This window comes from Rhyacophila brunnea, unplaced genomic scaffold, assembly GCF_057557595.1.
Source record: "Rhyacophila brunnea isolate RB1 unplaced genomic scaffold, BYU_Rbru_1.0 scaffold_17, whole genome shotgun sequence".
Lineage (NCBI taxonomy): Eukaryota > Metazoa > Arthropoda > Insecta > Trichoptera > Rhyacophilidae > Rhyacophila > Rhyacophila brunnea.
In genome coordinates this window covers 5,288,040-5,304,615 of record NW_028232827.1, presented here as the reverse complement: position 1 = coordinate 5,304,615, position 16,576 = coordinate 5,288,040, and the positions used below count along the sequence as shown (strand labels likewise).

The window sequence follows — 16,576 nt, the reverse complement described above, 5'->3', positions numbered from 1 at the left end:
AAAAAAATATTCATCCACCTATAAAATGTCCAAAATTATATGTGACAATGATTTAAGATTCTTTTTAAATCTATTATGGTTTAGTTTACGTAGGGCTTAATGGATTTTAAAAAACTGACCAACACCATCCGTAATATGTATTCTTAATGAAAACAAACAAGCATGAATGAAAAAGTGCCCATAGCATACCTAAACTATTATGGTATGGTTTTTAAAAATTAACTAACACTATCTGCAATTTATAGTCTTAGTTCAATGAAAACAGTTACATTTATGACTGACAAAGTTAAGTGTGCACTATTTATGTCGGATCTTAACAGAGAAAACAACTGTTTTCTTTTAAAACCATTATTGCAGCTAATAAATAAACCATTTAAACACAAATGAATACAGGTACGAAATATGGCCACCACTAAAATGCTGTATGTTACGTTAATTTTATTGTAAAGATGCAGTTTAAAAAGTCAGCGTGTTGAATTTCAATCATTCCAGCTTTCTTATGGAAATTTTTTAACTGTTTGCGGTGTCAAATAACGCTAGAATACGTCAAATGCATATTCAGCAAGTCAGATGCTTATTAAAAAATGCTAGATCTGGCAAGTAAAGTGATATGTTGGCGACGCCGATCACTGGGTAATAATATTGTACATGCATTTACTGGGATTAATAATAAGCTGCCAATCTAAATTATTGAAAATTAACTGGTTCATATATATGCACTAATTTTAGCCTAATAATAAACAATGTTACATTTTACAAACAGTAATCACTACCGACATTAACGGACCAGATGCAAAGATGTCGCCATTAAATTAACTTAACTGATATACAGCCCCCATAAGCAAAAAGACAGCTATTTGCCAAAGTCACATTTTGAGATAATGAGACATTCACGCTTTTACAACTTTTCTTAAGATAATTTTCAATAATGTGGATGAATCTTTTGATTTATGGTATAAGCAAAAATCAGTATGTTTTCAATCGATGCTGTGTTTTTGCTTATGAATCTCATTATATTGTCTTCTTGTTTAGAATTTTCCGTTTTCGCGAAAAAAATGTAAACAATATACCAATTTTTATACTGAAATATTTTTTTTACTGCTTTTAACTTTATGTCAAATGGTTCAGCATATCATATCAGGTTTAACATATCGTCGGCATAAAGGCAATACCTTAAGATAGACTAATAGTTTTCTAGTTATCGGCATAAATTAATATTAGCAATATTCCGAAAGAACCATATTCAAATTTGAGTAGAAACAAGATTTTTTGTCTCAACAAAACATTTTCATTAAATTTAAAACCATTTCATAGTTCACTGACGACTTTGCATACAGATTTCAAGTAAAAATAGCATATCATTTAGTAGCCATCGTACGCCAGATAAAATTAACCTGAATTTTCAATAAATAACTATTCCGACAGCTGTCACTTATGCGTCTCAATTACGGTCATCACGACATGCTAAATGGCCGATTTCAGCTCCCTAATTTTATGTGGAACCTAGTAAAGTATGACTAAGCATCTGGCCCTACAATATTAAAGTGTTTCTGATCAGACGCAACATAAATGCCAAACATGTCTTAACATTATCCTGAACATATTATATATCATAATATTATGAACAACTTAAATGTCTAGACATTTCATTGTTCTGGAAATAATATCTAATGCAATCATAGTAGTACACGTACATTTATGAATTGTCAAGAATCAAAAAATGTTCCTGACGATTTGTGCAAAAAACTATTCAAGAGTGCCGTCTTATGTAAACTTTAAATGGTGATATTATTAAAAGAAATGTTTCCTATGTTGTGAAACTCCAAATAATTATGCAGGTCCGTGTCCGGGAATTTGTACTTATACAATTAACCGTAGGACACTTCTTCGTGAGCCGTTGTCCTTGAAACATGTGTTCGAATAGCATTTAATCAAATGACGGGTTGTTCATTGGACATTTCACCGTGGAGTATATTGTACGTATGTTACAAAATGCGACGATAGTTTGCAAAGAGTAATGTTCCAATTAAATAATTACATGAAGTGTTTTCGAGAAATGGATACAGTTAAGTAGATACCTAATTGGTAAACTGTAAATTATTATATTGAAGTAAATATTGTTATTTCGGTTAACCTATAATCATCATCATAAGCCGAGGTCAATCCACTGCTGGATGAAGGCCTCCCCAAGCTTTCTCCAACTCTCTCGGTCCTGTGTCGTTCGCTGCCACGTATTTCCGCCGAACTTTACCAGTTCGTCAATCCAGCGGCTTTTAGGGCGACCCTGTGGTCGTTTCGTACCCCTTGGGTACCATTGGAAAACGGGATTTGTCCAGCGGCCGTCCTTTCGGCGAGCACTGTGCCCCGCCCATCTCCATTTCAGCTGTTTGGCAACGTCTATTCTATTACATCGCGTAACCTATAATATTCATGTCAAAATAAAACACTTAAATATACGTAATAAGACCATCGGGAAGACAGAAGAAAATAGGTAGATAACTAAATTAGAATTACAATCATATGATTCATCATTAAATTATTTAAAACCAATAAAGATAAAATTCGTATTGAATCTAGCAAACTATCGACGCATTTTGTAACATACGTACAAATATACTCCACGGTGAAATGTTCAACGAAAAACTCATCATTTGATTAAATGTTATACATGTAACAGCTCATGAAGACATGTCCTACGGCCAACTGCATACGTACAACATACAGGTCAAGTGTTCATCGATAGAATGAACCATGATTCAATACCATTACATTATCCAGTATCATGTTTGATTACGCATGACCATAATATTATAAATTATTGCTGTAAATAACCAAAATATTTTTATAATGATCGAAAAAACCTCCAGAAACCACCAAAAAAAACCTCCAGAATGCATTTTGATTCTTGACCATTTATGATTGATTTAAAATATTGACATTAACTATTAATTAATAATCAATACATTATTGAATTTTAACAGCCATAAGGATACCATACCACAAGTATCAAATATTTCGCATCACAAATTGAAAATATAGCAGAAGCTACATTTTGATAAGTGTGGTGTCACACTGGAAATAGTCTGAATACAATAATAACAAAGCAAAGCCTGTCATTATGATTGTAATAAAAACTCACAGTGTGCTGTCTGTTACCATAATGAGAGCAAAGAATGAAGGTAATCTGTGTATTCTCTATGGTTGCTATTACAAAAAGTGTTTACACACTACATATCAGTTTGTCTCGTTCGGCTTTTCTCCCACTCTTTCTTGTCAATTGCCCAAAATACCAGACTTTACTTTAAATGTGGTTCATTTATAAGAGAACCACGCCAGATGAGCATTTCCATAAGTGGTAGCAGTGTATACTGTACTTGATTGGTTATATCGTGATAATTTGCTTTTGATGCGATTAAAAAATGTTAAAACAGTTCCGATAAACAACCATACAGTAATCCGTTTAGCGTCGCCATTTCATTATTCAAAATAACCCATAAGTTATTGATGCTACAATTTTACTGAGCGATTTATAAAAACCACACAACTCCTCGAGTGGTAAAGACCCTTAATTTGTTCCGACTTGAGTAAATAAATCTTCCAATCGTCAAGCTCCACTGACAATTATTCCATCAATTTATTTGGTTTACGATTGTTATTATTTATTCAAGCGTGTCCCGATCTAAACGCCATCTTCTGGTTCATCAAATTGTATTTCTCGTAGAACAGCATGTACGCTGAGCTGTGCAGAACTTCATCCAGCGTCACCTCATGCACGACGGTGTCGCTTGTGTAGAACCATCTGGAATATGGAAGTAAAAGTAAATTATCGTTGTTTCTCCTGATTGGATTATATGGGCATTTACAGAGTAGATATTACAAGCAGACATTTTCTTATGAGGAGTGAGCAACTCATTGGGTATTTGAACTGGATCAAACCCAAAACAGAGTGATCATCATTGGGCTTTCCTATCGAAGCCAATAAATGATTGATGAGTCGGGCATGGTGTGTAAAACTCCCACCTCCGCTCCCGTTATGTATATGCAGCCACGTCATACGCGGCCAGCTAACATAACCCTTACGTGTACCAGATCAAAAAATTTAAGCCCTCATTTTGTCCCGAGCAGAGCCGCACGGGACTGGTGATGCAACCTTGCACCGATGTGCGAATGCATGATGTTAATTTATATGGCAACTATCAGAGTGACTTTAATTTGAAGAGTCGCAAGGGGAGTCGAGAGTGTCCCGCCCCCCGTACGCTCTGGCGAATTTAGTAAAGGCCGCAAAATTGGCCTCGGTTGCCACCATGTCCGCGTGTCCTATTGGGCCCGAATGGGGTCGGACCCGGGCAAACAACTCCACTCGTTCGGGGCCCATAAGTGGACAGTCCCACAGGACGTGCTCTGCGTTCTGCTGGTCGTGTCCACATGAGCAACCCGACCCATGTCCTGCCAAACCAAACCCCTGCAGTTTGGCCGCATGATGAATCGGGCAGTGGGATTACAAAATAAACATGTTCCGAAGTGTTTGGACTATAACAAGTTGAAATATAAACATTTTGTATTTATACTATATACTTGACACTTTTAAAACATTTTTAGTGCAGTAGAATTGGTATATGTATAAAATTAGTTATATAATATGTAGCCAGATTGAAAGATGGCCGTCTGTTTTGACGCTTCAAACCTACACAAGTGTCGATGTAAGAACTCATACCTTTTTGCTTCAAAAGCATTTCCCCTCCGATACGTGACGAAATGTCCTGAACGGGGTCCTCCCACGTGTACCACAACTGCTTGTAGTCGGTAAAGGGCTTTCCACTCGTCATTGGGTTTATCGCCGGTACCTCCCAAGCCCTCCAGCCACGTTAACCCCCCTGTCGGTACACTCTGGGACATTCCTGGAACGACCGGGATGGCGAAGTCAACCTGGAAAGGATTATTAATTAACGATGATACTATGTACTTATAATTATTTACAACTGCTGGACGAGTGTAGTTAGGTAATGGTACTGATAAAAGACCACAGGGACTCCCTAATACCCCGTTTACATGCGTATGGATGTACTACAGTACGTATTATCGCGGCCATAACAAAAAAATGCATATGCAAACAGGTATTATTGTGCAAGTTGCAAGATTGCATGCATGAATCAAAAAAGTTCGGAAGCTTCTGAATTTTCACGCAACAGTTGGGATTGTTTGATATCTGTGCCTGCGCAGTAGAATGATAGTGGCAAATCTGCCAATTTAATTATTGTTATCATTATTATTTACGACTGCTCTTCCGTGAAGCCTATTGCATCGTTTTATCGCGCTCGGTGTCGCTTTAAGTACGTCATATTTTTTGTCAAAACTATCGCACTTTATACTTATGTGTTATGTTATAGCAAGTTGTAAATTGTACGTAAAACATTTCACCGTGGCACAGTTCGCCATGAGCTTTCTTATCGGAAAGAGATGACCGTATACTATACGGTCTCCAGTTTTATTAGATTCAATATGAACATTAATTCAATTTTCATAGCTGATTTTGGCAAAATTCATGAATTCAAGAATGAAAACCTAACAAATAATCCAGTATATTGGCTATTTTCTATTAAAGGAAAAGGTACTGTTCGGTTATACGGAATACAGCGGAAAACACATTTTGAAAATACCCGATATACTGGATTATTTGTTAGTTAGGGTTAGTTTAGGTTAGGTTGGGTTAGGTTAGGTTAGGTTAGGTTAAACTAACAAATAATCCAGTTTATCGGCTATTTTCAAAATGCGCTGTATTCCGTATAACCGAACAGTACCAAGGAAAATTATTAGTTATTAATTGATTAATTTAAGGGAAAATACAAGTATAATGGGTCAAGAAAATACCAATATTTTTATCAAGAGATATTGGGAGCCGCACTTAACCCAACGAAGAGCCGCATTTGCCCACTTCTGTCTTATAGTGTACTGTTAGGTGTATGAATGTGAACACGACTCCAAGTTTGTCCAAAAGGGTTCTATTAAGCTGACAGTAAATGTTGCTCATTTACTGTATTTTTTGCCAGAATGGATATTGGAAGAACCAGAAGCTACGTGATTTTTAAATGTATCCTGTATATTTCGATGACCTCCTTTAGCAACTCTGCAAAAAGCACGAAACATTGAGTGAAAAAAAGGTGATTGTTCTGTTGCTTACCTTCGGGGGTTGTGTGGACGTAAACGGAGCTAGGGACAAAGTTTCTTGAATGGACACGTGATCCCCTCGCTTTGTGAGACCCGACGCACCCCACTGGGTCCTTCCGATGTGTAGACACAGACATAATGGTAACTAAACAAAAAAACAACATGTAGGTACGGTGAAACGATTTAACCTTGAACATACGCAGATCTGACTTTTGTACGCATTAATTAGGCAGGATGCATGTGATTATCAATTGCGCTTACATTACGTATGTTGCAGCGCTCTTTCTCTCTCAGCGCTGCTTTGACGTTGCTTGATATCATGTTATCAAAACTATCGAACTTCACACTAATGCAGTCAATAATGGCTATTTGCAACGACATATCTTTTACTGACTGCCTAGCCTTAGATGTTATAATTTGATGATGATTCCAACGATAAAATAGATGTCAATTAACAAATATTGAACACCAAAATCACTGTATTCGGTTCTGGCAAATGATGCTACAAATGACCATAAAATGAATTGCAGCTAATTTAATCGTCGGATCATGCATGAGTTTTATTTTAACCTTGGAAATCTGCTGCTTTAAAATTCGAGAAATAATTAATTGTATGTTACCTTTCCTATACTGAGCGACTTAATATGCGTGGTGAGCACTGGCGAGAGAGAAGGTTCCCTGCCCTGATTGCAACGGTCACAGGCCACCCCACGGACCAGCTCGGGCGCGGTAAAGGCGCGAAGGAGTGACACTACACTGAGGGGACCCAGCGTCGAGCCCAGGTGCAAGGATATGCTGTCAAACTTGTCATACCGGATCGGCGACTGAAAACAGAATGCACATTAGTTTTTTCAAACCCATAGGTCATGACCCTCACTGGGGTTGTATGGTGTTTTATAGAGGATTGCCAACTATCTGAATGCTATATCGATGAACTCATTAAGTTTAGTAAAAGTATGTAACAGCGAAGAATTGAGAGCCGGGAAGCCTTCATTCAACGTCGACAATGACAATATTAAATGTATGTCATCTTTACTTATACCTTGTGCGAGCAGATGGTGCATTGTAATCTTGTAGCAGTGGATCCGTTGAAAGGGGGCTGTGGTGCCGGCGGAGGGGGAGGTGCAGGTCTCCCAAGCCGATCCAGTTGACAGAAGGAACGAGACACTCCACGCGCGAGCAGACTGTTGCTGCTGAATTCCCCCAGAGACGAGGGGCCATTGGATTCTAAAATGACATTCAATGACAACGATCAAACACTTGCAAAAAAAGTACACTTACTAAGTGGCAACATCAGTTAATCCTTTCAACGCAGACGGCACACCTGTTGTGTCCTCATTAGGGGGCCGTTAGATATAATTAGCATGTTATTTAAATGTGGTAATTAAATAGTAATTAAATGCTCCGCAGTGAAGAAGTCAAAGTGGCCGCCACCTAACCTTGCCATTTGGAATAGATTTTTTTGAATTAAAACGTTTAATAATACAATTATACGGCATATGTGAGTAAACCAATTGAGTGCCTGGCTTTTACTAATACAATTATACGGTTGCGTATACACACAAATCCTTGTCACTGTGTATAATGGCAAGGTTATCTGGAGGATACTCTAATAGGGGCTGAGAGATCTGATGATTCTTAAAATACATCCACTCGTAGATAAAATTTTCATATAATTTAATAGACTTAATTATATCCATACCATTATTCATTTTGTTATTCCTATTGGGCAAGGGGATGGTGGCTTGCGACAGTGATCGGGCGCACTTGACCAGCGGCGAGTCTGGAGTGGCAGGCGAGCTGACAGAGCGCAGAGCCAGAGCTGGCCCGGGGACAGGCAGAGCGGATAATCCCTCTGAATTTCCCCAGTTGGAGCCGAAGATCGGGTTCGGAGTGCCTCCAGTCAGTAAGCCCAGGGCATCGGAGAGACAGCCAGGTCGCTATAAATAAAAATCACTCTGTAACAATATTTCCGTTAAGTATAAAATGATTTTGCATTAGTTTATCATCCGAACCTGAGTATGATTCTTCCTCACATAGCATATACAAAACTTAACCCACAAAAACATTGTAAATCATGTCCATACAAATGAAAAAAATACAAACCACATAAATATCAGAAATCATCATTTTGTATAAAGTATTAGACGCAGAAAAATGGTTTGGGGTAGTCCATTTTGAAAAATATCCATAACTTTTTTTAAAGAATTTTAGGGCGGTGAGAAGGGGTGGAGTCACAATAAACCTAGCAGGTGCCACTGACTTCCACATTTACATAATACTGCACTTTTCCATGTACATTCTCCATATCCAGATACTCTGCACTTTCAACTATAGTGATAAACACCTGGCCTGCAGGTATAACTAAAGGTGTTCACCTACGAGTTATTGTGATCTGTCGAATGTACAAGTGGTTATCAAAATCACAAGAACGTCTTTCAGAAAGATCACAAATGCCTGCTACACCGTATCCGGAAATTTGTACATATGAGGCGTCTAATTACAAAAAGCGACAAGTCCACAATTCAATATTTTCGGGAAACAACGTTTTTATGTTTCAAGCTTCAATTATTTGTTTTAATGTGAGATTATTTTTTCCGTTGTATTCTATGTCGAAATTAGAACCAAATGGCAATTTGTTTTAGCCGATAAACTCTTAAATGTAATAAATATAGGCAAAATAAAATTGGACATAGCGCTATTTGTAGCTCACTTTTTAATTTACTCCGCATAAGGCACATATTTCCATGGCACTGTCATGAGTTTAACAGATGCTACAGCATGGGAGACGCCCTTTTCAATATTGAACGTTCCCTTATTGGTTGACTTAAACACGCGCGACATCAACCAAGCTTTAAATAATATGAAACACGGACTTGGCGCTTTTTGTAATAAATCGAGACTTAAAATATTTTTTTTCGTAGGGTTATGTCGCGTTTTGGAATTTATAGATCAATACATATTGTGTAAAATTATACAAAGAATACGTGCGTATTTTTTTCTCGATTTTGACCAAATGTGGACTTATCGCTTTTTGGAATTAGACGCCTCATATGCAGTTCGCCGTATCACACTTCACCGTGAAATGTTGTATTGAAAATATATGGTCGTATATTAAAGACCACCCAACCTCTTTGGATCGTATAGTACCGAGATAAAATTTATGTCTAAATAAAACACGGTTCTTGTCGGTTTACAGGAAGCCAGCGGCAAACAAATTTTGAAAATAGCTGATATTCTGGATTATTTGTTAGGTTAAGGTAGGTTAGGTTTTCATTCTTAAATTCATGAATTTTGCCAAAATCGCCTTTGAAAATGAATTAACGCTTATATTGAATCTAATAAAATAGGAGACCATATAGTATACGGTCATCTCTTTCTGATAGAAAGCTCACGGCGAACTGTGCTACGGTGAAATGTTTTACATACAATATACATGTAACCCTGCTACACACGCCGGCTACCTATTCATATACTTACATTTAGATGTGATACATACATACATTAAGAAAAAGTGGTGCCATTTTTCGGAACTCACGCGTAAACCAGAGTTTTGTGGGGCTTTTGTGATGCTAAAAACAGTAATGTGTAAGGACATTAATATTTGCGATATCTATCGTTCTTGTAGTATATTACCGAATATTAAATTTAGTTAATTTGTGGTGTGTTTACTAGATGTCTCTTATTAATGATCCCATTAGCCTCTGTTAGAAGAGAACCCAGAAGAAAAAATTATACAGAATGACGTACCCTTTTGGCAGTGGCCTGGGTCTCTTCATCGACACAAGAGAGCAGCACATGGAGTAGTTCATGAGCGTCGTGTTGGTCTTCGGGAACCACCCAACCCAAGGCTCCCAGGCATCGCAATACTCCCAGAGGACACACAGGGCCTGCACATCGAGCACCCTCGTGACTGCCATTCACAACTAGAAATAAGAAAATGCACATATTTATAATACTGGCCACATGTTATTCCTCCACCACCAGACACGACTACACAGCATTATAGATGTTAACCATGGTGTAATGAACAATAAACGCCCATTAAAGTTTTGCTGAATGCTCCATGAAGAATTTACTAAGACAGTATGCATTAAGGCTTAATTACATTGGCAGACGCGCAGATCCAACCAGATCCAACGATCCACGCCGACCATCGTGACCAACGTCTTTACACTGTAAGCAATTACGCGCAACGATTCGATCGCGTTAGTCCTTGCTTTTGATTGGTTTAAAATAAACATAGTGTTGCTATTATTAAAAATATAGGTTGACCGAAAACTATTTCTTCGTAAGATTGGACACTGAACAGTTTTTCCTCGCAATTTTACATCAAAACTCGTCATTTCATTTAATCTTTTCTCGGCAATCTTCAATCTTAAATATAATTTTTTATCGTAAATATGTCACAATATAATGTTAACATTAATTTTACTAATGGTTTTGTAAATGCGTTTAAAAATTAATAAACCTAAAAAATATTAACACCACAGCACATGGATGTACCGAAATATGACTACATTCTAAAACATTAGAGCGAGAGGTTTAAAAAAATACTATTTTATGTAATAAAAATACTTTATGCAGTCAACAAATGTTTAAAGGATAATAAGGCTTTAAAATTATATAAATAGATTATCTACAACGTTTAAGGAATGTCCAGGATCATTCTTTGAAAATAGCATAAAAGCTCCATTTTGACCTATGCGGCGCACGCGTTCCCCCTTAAGTCAAAAATCGTTACTTTTCAAGAGAACCAAAAGAAAATCGATTTTTGTAGCATTTTGTACGGGAACTCCAATACTTCTGTGTGGAATTTAGTAATTCAGAGTCGTTGATTGGACTCATCTTTTTTTCTCATTTGTGCATATACAGTAGGCACTCTATAATCCGGCGTTCACCAATTCGACACGTACAATAGTCCGGCATTTTGCAACTCAGCTCTCCTGCTCTATAATCTGGCAGGTTTCACATTAAACTGCCGGATTACAGAGTGGAGATACGTTCGCTCGGCAGTTTGGTGCCCGACCTAGAATTATTATTTCCTATAGAAATCCAATAATTCGGCATTTCCAACAATCTGGCATAGGTGAAAAAATATAGGTGCCGGATTACCGAGCGCCTACTGTAGTCAGTGGCGGATCAAGTCAAGTGGAGGACCCCAAATTCAAGTTAGAAAAAAAAGTTTTATACATAGCTCTCGTTAATTTATTAACATAAAATATAACAAAGGTACGAGGGTGGGTCAATAAGTCCTTAGAAAAGCCGACAGGTGGCGCGACTAGTACTGTAAGCGGTTTGTTTTCATGCAGCGGCACTACCGATTCAGTATGCTGCGAAGTTTCAATCAGATTGGTCGGGTTGTTGTGTGTTTCTCGTAGATTTAAAAAAAAAATTTGCTTGTGGAAAATGGAAAAATTGAAAATGGAGAAAATTGAGTTTAGATCTGTTATTAAACATTTTAATATAAAAGGGTTAACAGCAAAGGAAATAAAAAATGAGTTGGATTTAGTTCACGGCATATCTGCTCCTTCACTTGCAACTATTTATAACTGGTTAAATGAATTTAAACGTGGTCGTACATCAACAAAGGATGAACCACGCTCAGGACGTCCTGTAGAGGTGACTACACCAGAAATGATCAATAAAATCCACGATATGGTGTTAAGTGACCGAAGATTAAAGTTGAGTGAGATAATTGAGGTTACAGGGATCTCAAAAGGTAGCGTCATTTCTATTTTACATGACAAATTGGGCATGAAAAATATTTCTGCAAGATGGGTGCCGCGTTTGCTCACAGTCGACAATAAACGCAATAGGGTGGTGGCCTCTAAAGCCCTGTTGTCGCTCATGCAACGCAATCCGGATGAATTTTTTCGTCGCTTTGTGACTGTGGATGAAACATGGATACACCACTATACTCCCGAGACGAAAGAACAGTCAAAGTAGTGGATTGCGAAGGCAAACCATGTCCAAAGAAGGCGAAAACCGTAAAATCAGCTGGTAAGGTTATGGCCACTGTATTTTGGGATGCACGTGAAATTATTTTCGTTGACTATTTGGAAAAAGGAAAAACAATAACAGGGGATTATTATGCATCTTTATTGGACCAGCTAAAAAACAAAATTGAAGAAAAACGGCCTCATTTAAACAGGAAAAAAATCCTCTTTCATCAGGACAATGCCCGTGTTCACACATGTTTACGATCAATGGCTAAAATTGAAGAATTGAAGTTCGAATTGGTCGACCACCCACCGTATTCGCCAAATTTAGCCCCCAGTGACTTTTTCCTTTTCCCAAACTTAAAAAAATGGCTAAGTGGACAACGTTTTTTTTCAAATGAAGAAGTCATCGATCGGACAAATGCTTATTTTGAGGACCTTCCGAAAACTTATTTTTCTGACGGTTTAAAAAAAATTGAGAAACGTCTTACCAAGTGTATTGAGCTCCAAGGAGATTATGTTGAGAAATAAAAAAAAAATACAAAAATAAAAACTGTTTTAATGCTTTTTTCTAAGGAATTATTGACCCACCCTCGTAATAGAAATAAAATAAAAAAAACATATTTTAGAAATAAATTTTCATCTTGCTTTATTTCTATTCTCTTTCAGTGCTAATTCGGTTTAAAATTTCTTGCTCTATATACAAAATGGCCATACTATTTAATCTTTCTCCTCCCATAGTACTTCTCAAATATTTTTTTACATGCTTTAAAACAGAAAACGATCTTTCACTTGACGCATTAGATAAGGGGATTGTTAAAAAAATTTTCAATAATATTTCTACATTTGGAAATGTGCAAGACATTCATTGGCGGCTCGATAGATGTCTGGTGTGGTTTTAATAGTGTCCTTGTTTTCTTTATGAAATATACCTGTTACCCCCACGGTGAAGCTATGCGACGTGGAATACGCCGATGATGCTGTCCTATTCGACAACTCAATCGAGGGCATTCAAGAGACAATCGACAGATTGCATAACAACTCCTCTCGCGTTGGTTTGAAAATCAACGCGAAGAAAACCAACGTCTTGTGCAATAGTACCTGTCCTGATCCAGATTTCCCTCTGATTAGCGATGGACAAACATCGAGAGCATCGACAGCTTCAAGTACCTGGGGGTACACATCACGGGAGATGGCATTTTGCAGAAAGAGCTCGCTATCCGAATGGGAATGGCTGGAGCAACATTCAACTCGATGCGAAATGTCTGGGACTCACGATTGTACTCGGTCAAAACCAAATGCCGCCTATTAGACGCTTGCATTCTAACGGTTCTGCTTTACGGTAGCGAATCATAGCACCTTACGAAGGCTCAGAGCAACCGTATACTGAGCTTCGAAAACAGATGTTTGCGACGAATACTGGGTGTGCGGTGGTATGACTTTAGGAGCAACGAGGAGATAAGAGAACGCACCAAGCAGCCTCTCATCACGCTGAAAGTGAAGAGGCGACGTTGGACCTGGCTCGACCACGTGCTGCGGATGCCAGAAGAGAACTTTAACCTGGCTTGCCTGTTCTTCAAACTGACCGGATTCCGGCGTCCTGGAAGGCCGCTAAATACAATCTACAGAGTGGATGGAACGAAGCAAGAAGACTGGCGAGCGACAGGGATTCTTGGAGGCGCCGCGTGATGTCCATATGCTCCAGCTAAGGGGCGGATATGGGCAAAGAAGAAGAAGAAAAAATGGTCAAATTCATCTTCAAAAGTACAAACATCAATGTCCTCTTTGTAAATATCCATCAACTTTTTTATCGCATTCTTTTTTTCTTCCATTGATAGATTGCAATCATAAAATATTCGAAAAGGCTCTATAAATATTTCATTATGTTTGTGTTCTTTGCGATAGTTCTGCCTTGGTCTTATCAGATATGACAGAAAATGAATTTACTTAGAAATCTTCTCTAGTTGTAAATTCAGGTTTGACTTCTTTGTTTTCATCAAAAAACATGTTTCTTTTTTGTTGTTTGCGAGTTTGTCCATATTCATCATTAAAGGATAATCCTGATAAATCAGTTGCCTCTTTTTCATATTCTCCTTGGATATTATTGATGAAATTTTCTAATGACTTCCGTAGGATAGATCCTTTCAATAGTTTGCATTCCACTGTTTGCAGTGATTTACTAGTAGCATTTAGTCTTTATAAAATAGTATTCCAAATCACTGTCATTAGGGCGGTTTTGTATTTGTCCATTTTCTTTAGTAGTGAAGACGCTTCCACTATAGTACCTTTTTTTTCTTCTTCTGAATTACAAATTTCAGTTAAAGCTTGTTTTATATGGGTGAAACCAAGTTTTATAGCTAATACAGCATCTGCTCTTGCCAACCATCTTGTATTACAAACTCTTTTCACTGTTACGGAATTTTTACACATTTTTAAATTATTGTTTAAAATTTTCCAGCGATGGGTAGACGCAGAAAAAATGTGAATAAATTATGCACAAACATAAAATACTGTATTGCAGCGCTACAATTGTCCGCAGCAAAATTTCCAATTAAATTTAAAGAATGATTTGCACACGGAATAAAAATTGCACTCGGACTATGCTCTCTTTAAAGATATTCCAAGATCTCGGAGCCCTTTGGTACCTCGGGGCCCCACGCGGCCGCTTAGTCCGCTTACCGCTAGACCCGCACCTGATTGTATTTCATTTGGAATCCCTAACTCATTTTTTGATTTTTAAGACTTATCATCCTATTTCCTTTACTCTTAGAAATTGCAGATGGTGTTGATTTAAAGTTAATTGAAAATTATGCCACTAAATCGTACATGATTTTAGATACTTTATAGATAGAAGAATATTTTATTTTTTATCTATTATGGTTTGGTTGGCAGGGTATAACTGAATTTTAAAAACTAACATTATCATCTGCAATTTGTATTCTTAGTTCAATGAAAACAAGTAAATATGACTGACTGAGCTTTTATTCAATCAGGTTTGTATAAAATACAATAGGTACTTATGCAGTTTATTTACTAAAATGTTGACAAACTCTGTGTTATGAATTGAGTACCTATTCTATACAATCCCTATCAACTGTTTCAGTATGGATCCTTCGATCAAGGTCAATTCTTACTGACAACAAAACATTAATTATTAGCATATTAATTTAGTCCCAAGCTGTGTGCATGTTAATACATTTTTAATGACTAAAACATCTATTTTCACGCGTAAAACGGCGACAAACGCCAAATAATTAAATACGTACATACTTTAGGTACAGGTAAGCGTAAATTTAATTGATTATTGCACAAAACAAACCTTCTATGACAGTCGACAACGTAGTTATCATACTGTTGTTGACACTGGACGTTGTGTATTTCTTCAGCCAACCCGTGAACTGCGGGCAAGCGGCCATGGCCTGGAGCAGGGTGTTCAAGAAGCACGTCCTGCCCAGGTTGTGCAGGCCGGCGATCTGCCCTCGCCGCTTGCGTCCCCGCGGAGCTCCGCCGGGCCCCCACAGCACGAAGGCGCCGACTACCACCGCCGCCGTGAGGCCGGCGGCCACAAGAATTCGATCGCCGCTCTCCATCAGAGCGTCGCTGAAATATCTTCAGTATAAAAAGGAAGAAATGCGATAAAAACAGATTACACAATCATGTTTTCACGCACTTTTCTATGGTGAGCCTTTTGTGTATTTTGTATCTTGAAGTGCGTAACAAAATAATACGGTTTTGACGTTTGTTTTTAGTGTTACTAGATGTTAAAAAAACCAGTAATGCCATTATCCCTGACAATTATTATATTCAGTAAAAATAAATTCCCAAGAAGAAAAAAAAAATAATTCAAATATTTCATTAAAAATTCAGATTGTTCTCGGGCCTCTTCAAATATATTACTGATGCTTTAACATGATACGCGAATGCTATATTTTGAAGTGAGAAAAAAATACCTAGGTTAATATAAGAAATATTTTTTTACAAAAAAAATTTACAAATAAATACCTATCTAATAATATATAAGTAACACACAATTTCATTGCTACTCGATGGGAATATTTTTTTATATATTTTAAAAACTAACCAATATCATCTGCAATTTGTATTTTTAATGTAAGCAAATACCTATGAATGATCAAGTTTAGTGTGCACCCACGTTGGCCTGTAGTGTCGTGGGTCTCAGGTTCGAATCCCGGGTCTGACGAGTACACATATTGTTTTCCAATTTGTGTGTGAGTCGTAGTATGGACCTAATAGATTGAGTAAGTGGCTGACATCCATTTCTCGTAAAAACAGAATCTACTAATGCAACCCTCCACCCTGTGGAGAGGCCCATTTATGATCCTATTGGGATCGGACATAGTCGAAGAAGAATTTATGTTTTATCTTAACAGCGCACCTTCACCCTTCGCCATTGTCCCTTAGTATTATACTTTCAACCCCACTTTTACAAATTCTTGGTTTCATCCTCA

General features: G+C 37.5%; 1 protein-coding gene across 1 annotated transcript; it reads right to left on the bottom strand.

Annotated features, from left to right (window-relative positions):
- Positions 1–945: 945 nt before the first annotated feature.
- Usp30 (ubiquitin specific protease 30) lies at positions 946–15,863 on the bottom strand. Its single transcript, XM_085944471.1, has 8 exons — positions 15,427–15,863; positions 9,916–10,091; positions 7,868–8,105; positions 7,208–7,392; positions 6,786–6,989; positions 6,179–6,310; positions 4,715–4,926; positions 946–3,799 (listed from the first exon to the last, which is right to left on the bottom strand). Exons 1-8 carry the CDS (start codon positions 15,695–15,697, stop codon positions 3,664–3,666), a joined length of 1,554 nt encoding a protein of 517 aa, XP_085800597.1. The 5' UTR covers positions 15,698–15,863; the 3' UTR covers positions 946–3,663.
- Between the last annotated feature and the right edge of the window lie 713 nt (positions 15,864–16,576).

What these genes read in the sequence shown, in the direction of transcription:
- Usp30 (XM_085944471.1), bottom strand. Translation starts at nt 15,697, where the DNA reads ATGGAGAGCGGCGATCGAATTCTTGTGGCCGCCGGCCTCACGGCGGCG. An exon ending in GCACCATCTGCTCGCACAAG is followed by an intron (nt 6,990 to 7,207) that starts GTATAAGTAAAG and finishes TTCTGTTTTCAG; the next exon opens with TCGCCGATCCGGTATGACAA. An exon ending in AATGCTTTTGAAGCAAAAAG is followed by an intron (nt 3,800 to 4,714) that starts GTATGAGTTCTT and finishes TCCATATTCCAG; the next exon opens with ATGGTTCTACACAAGCGACA.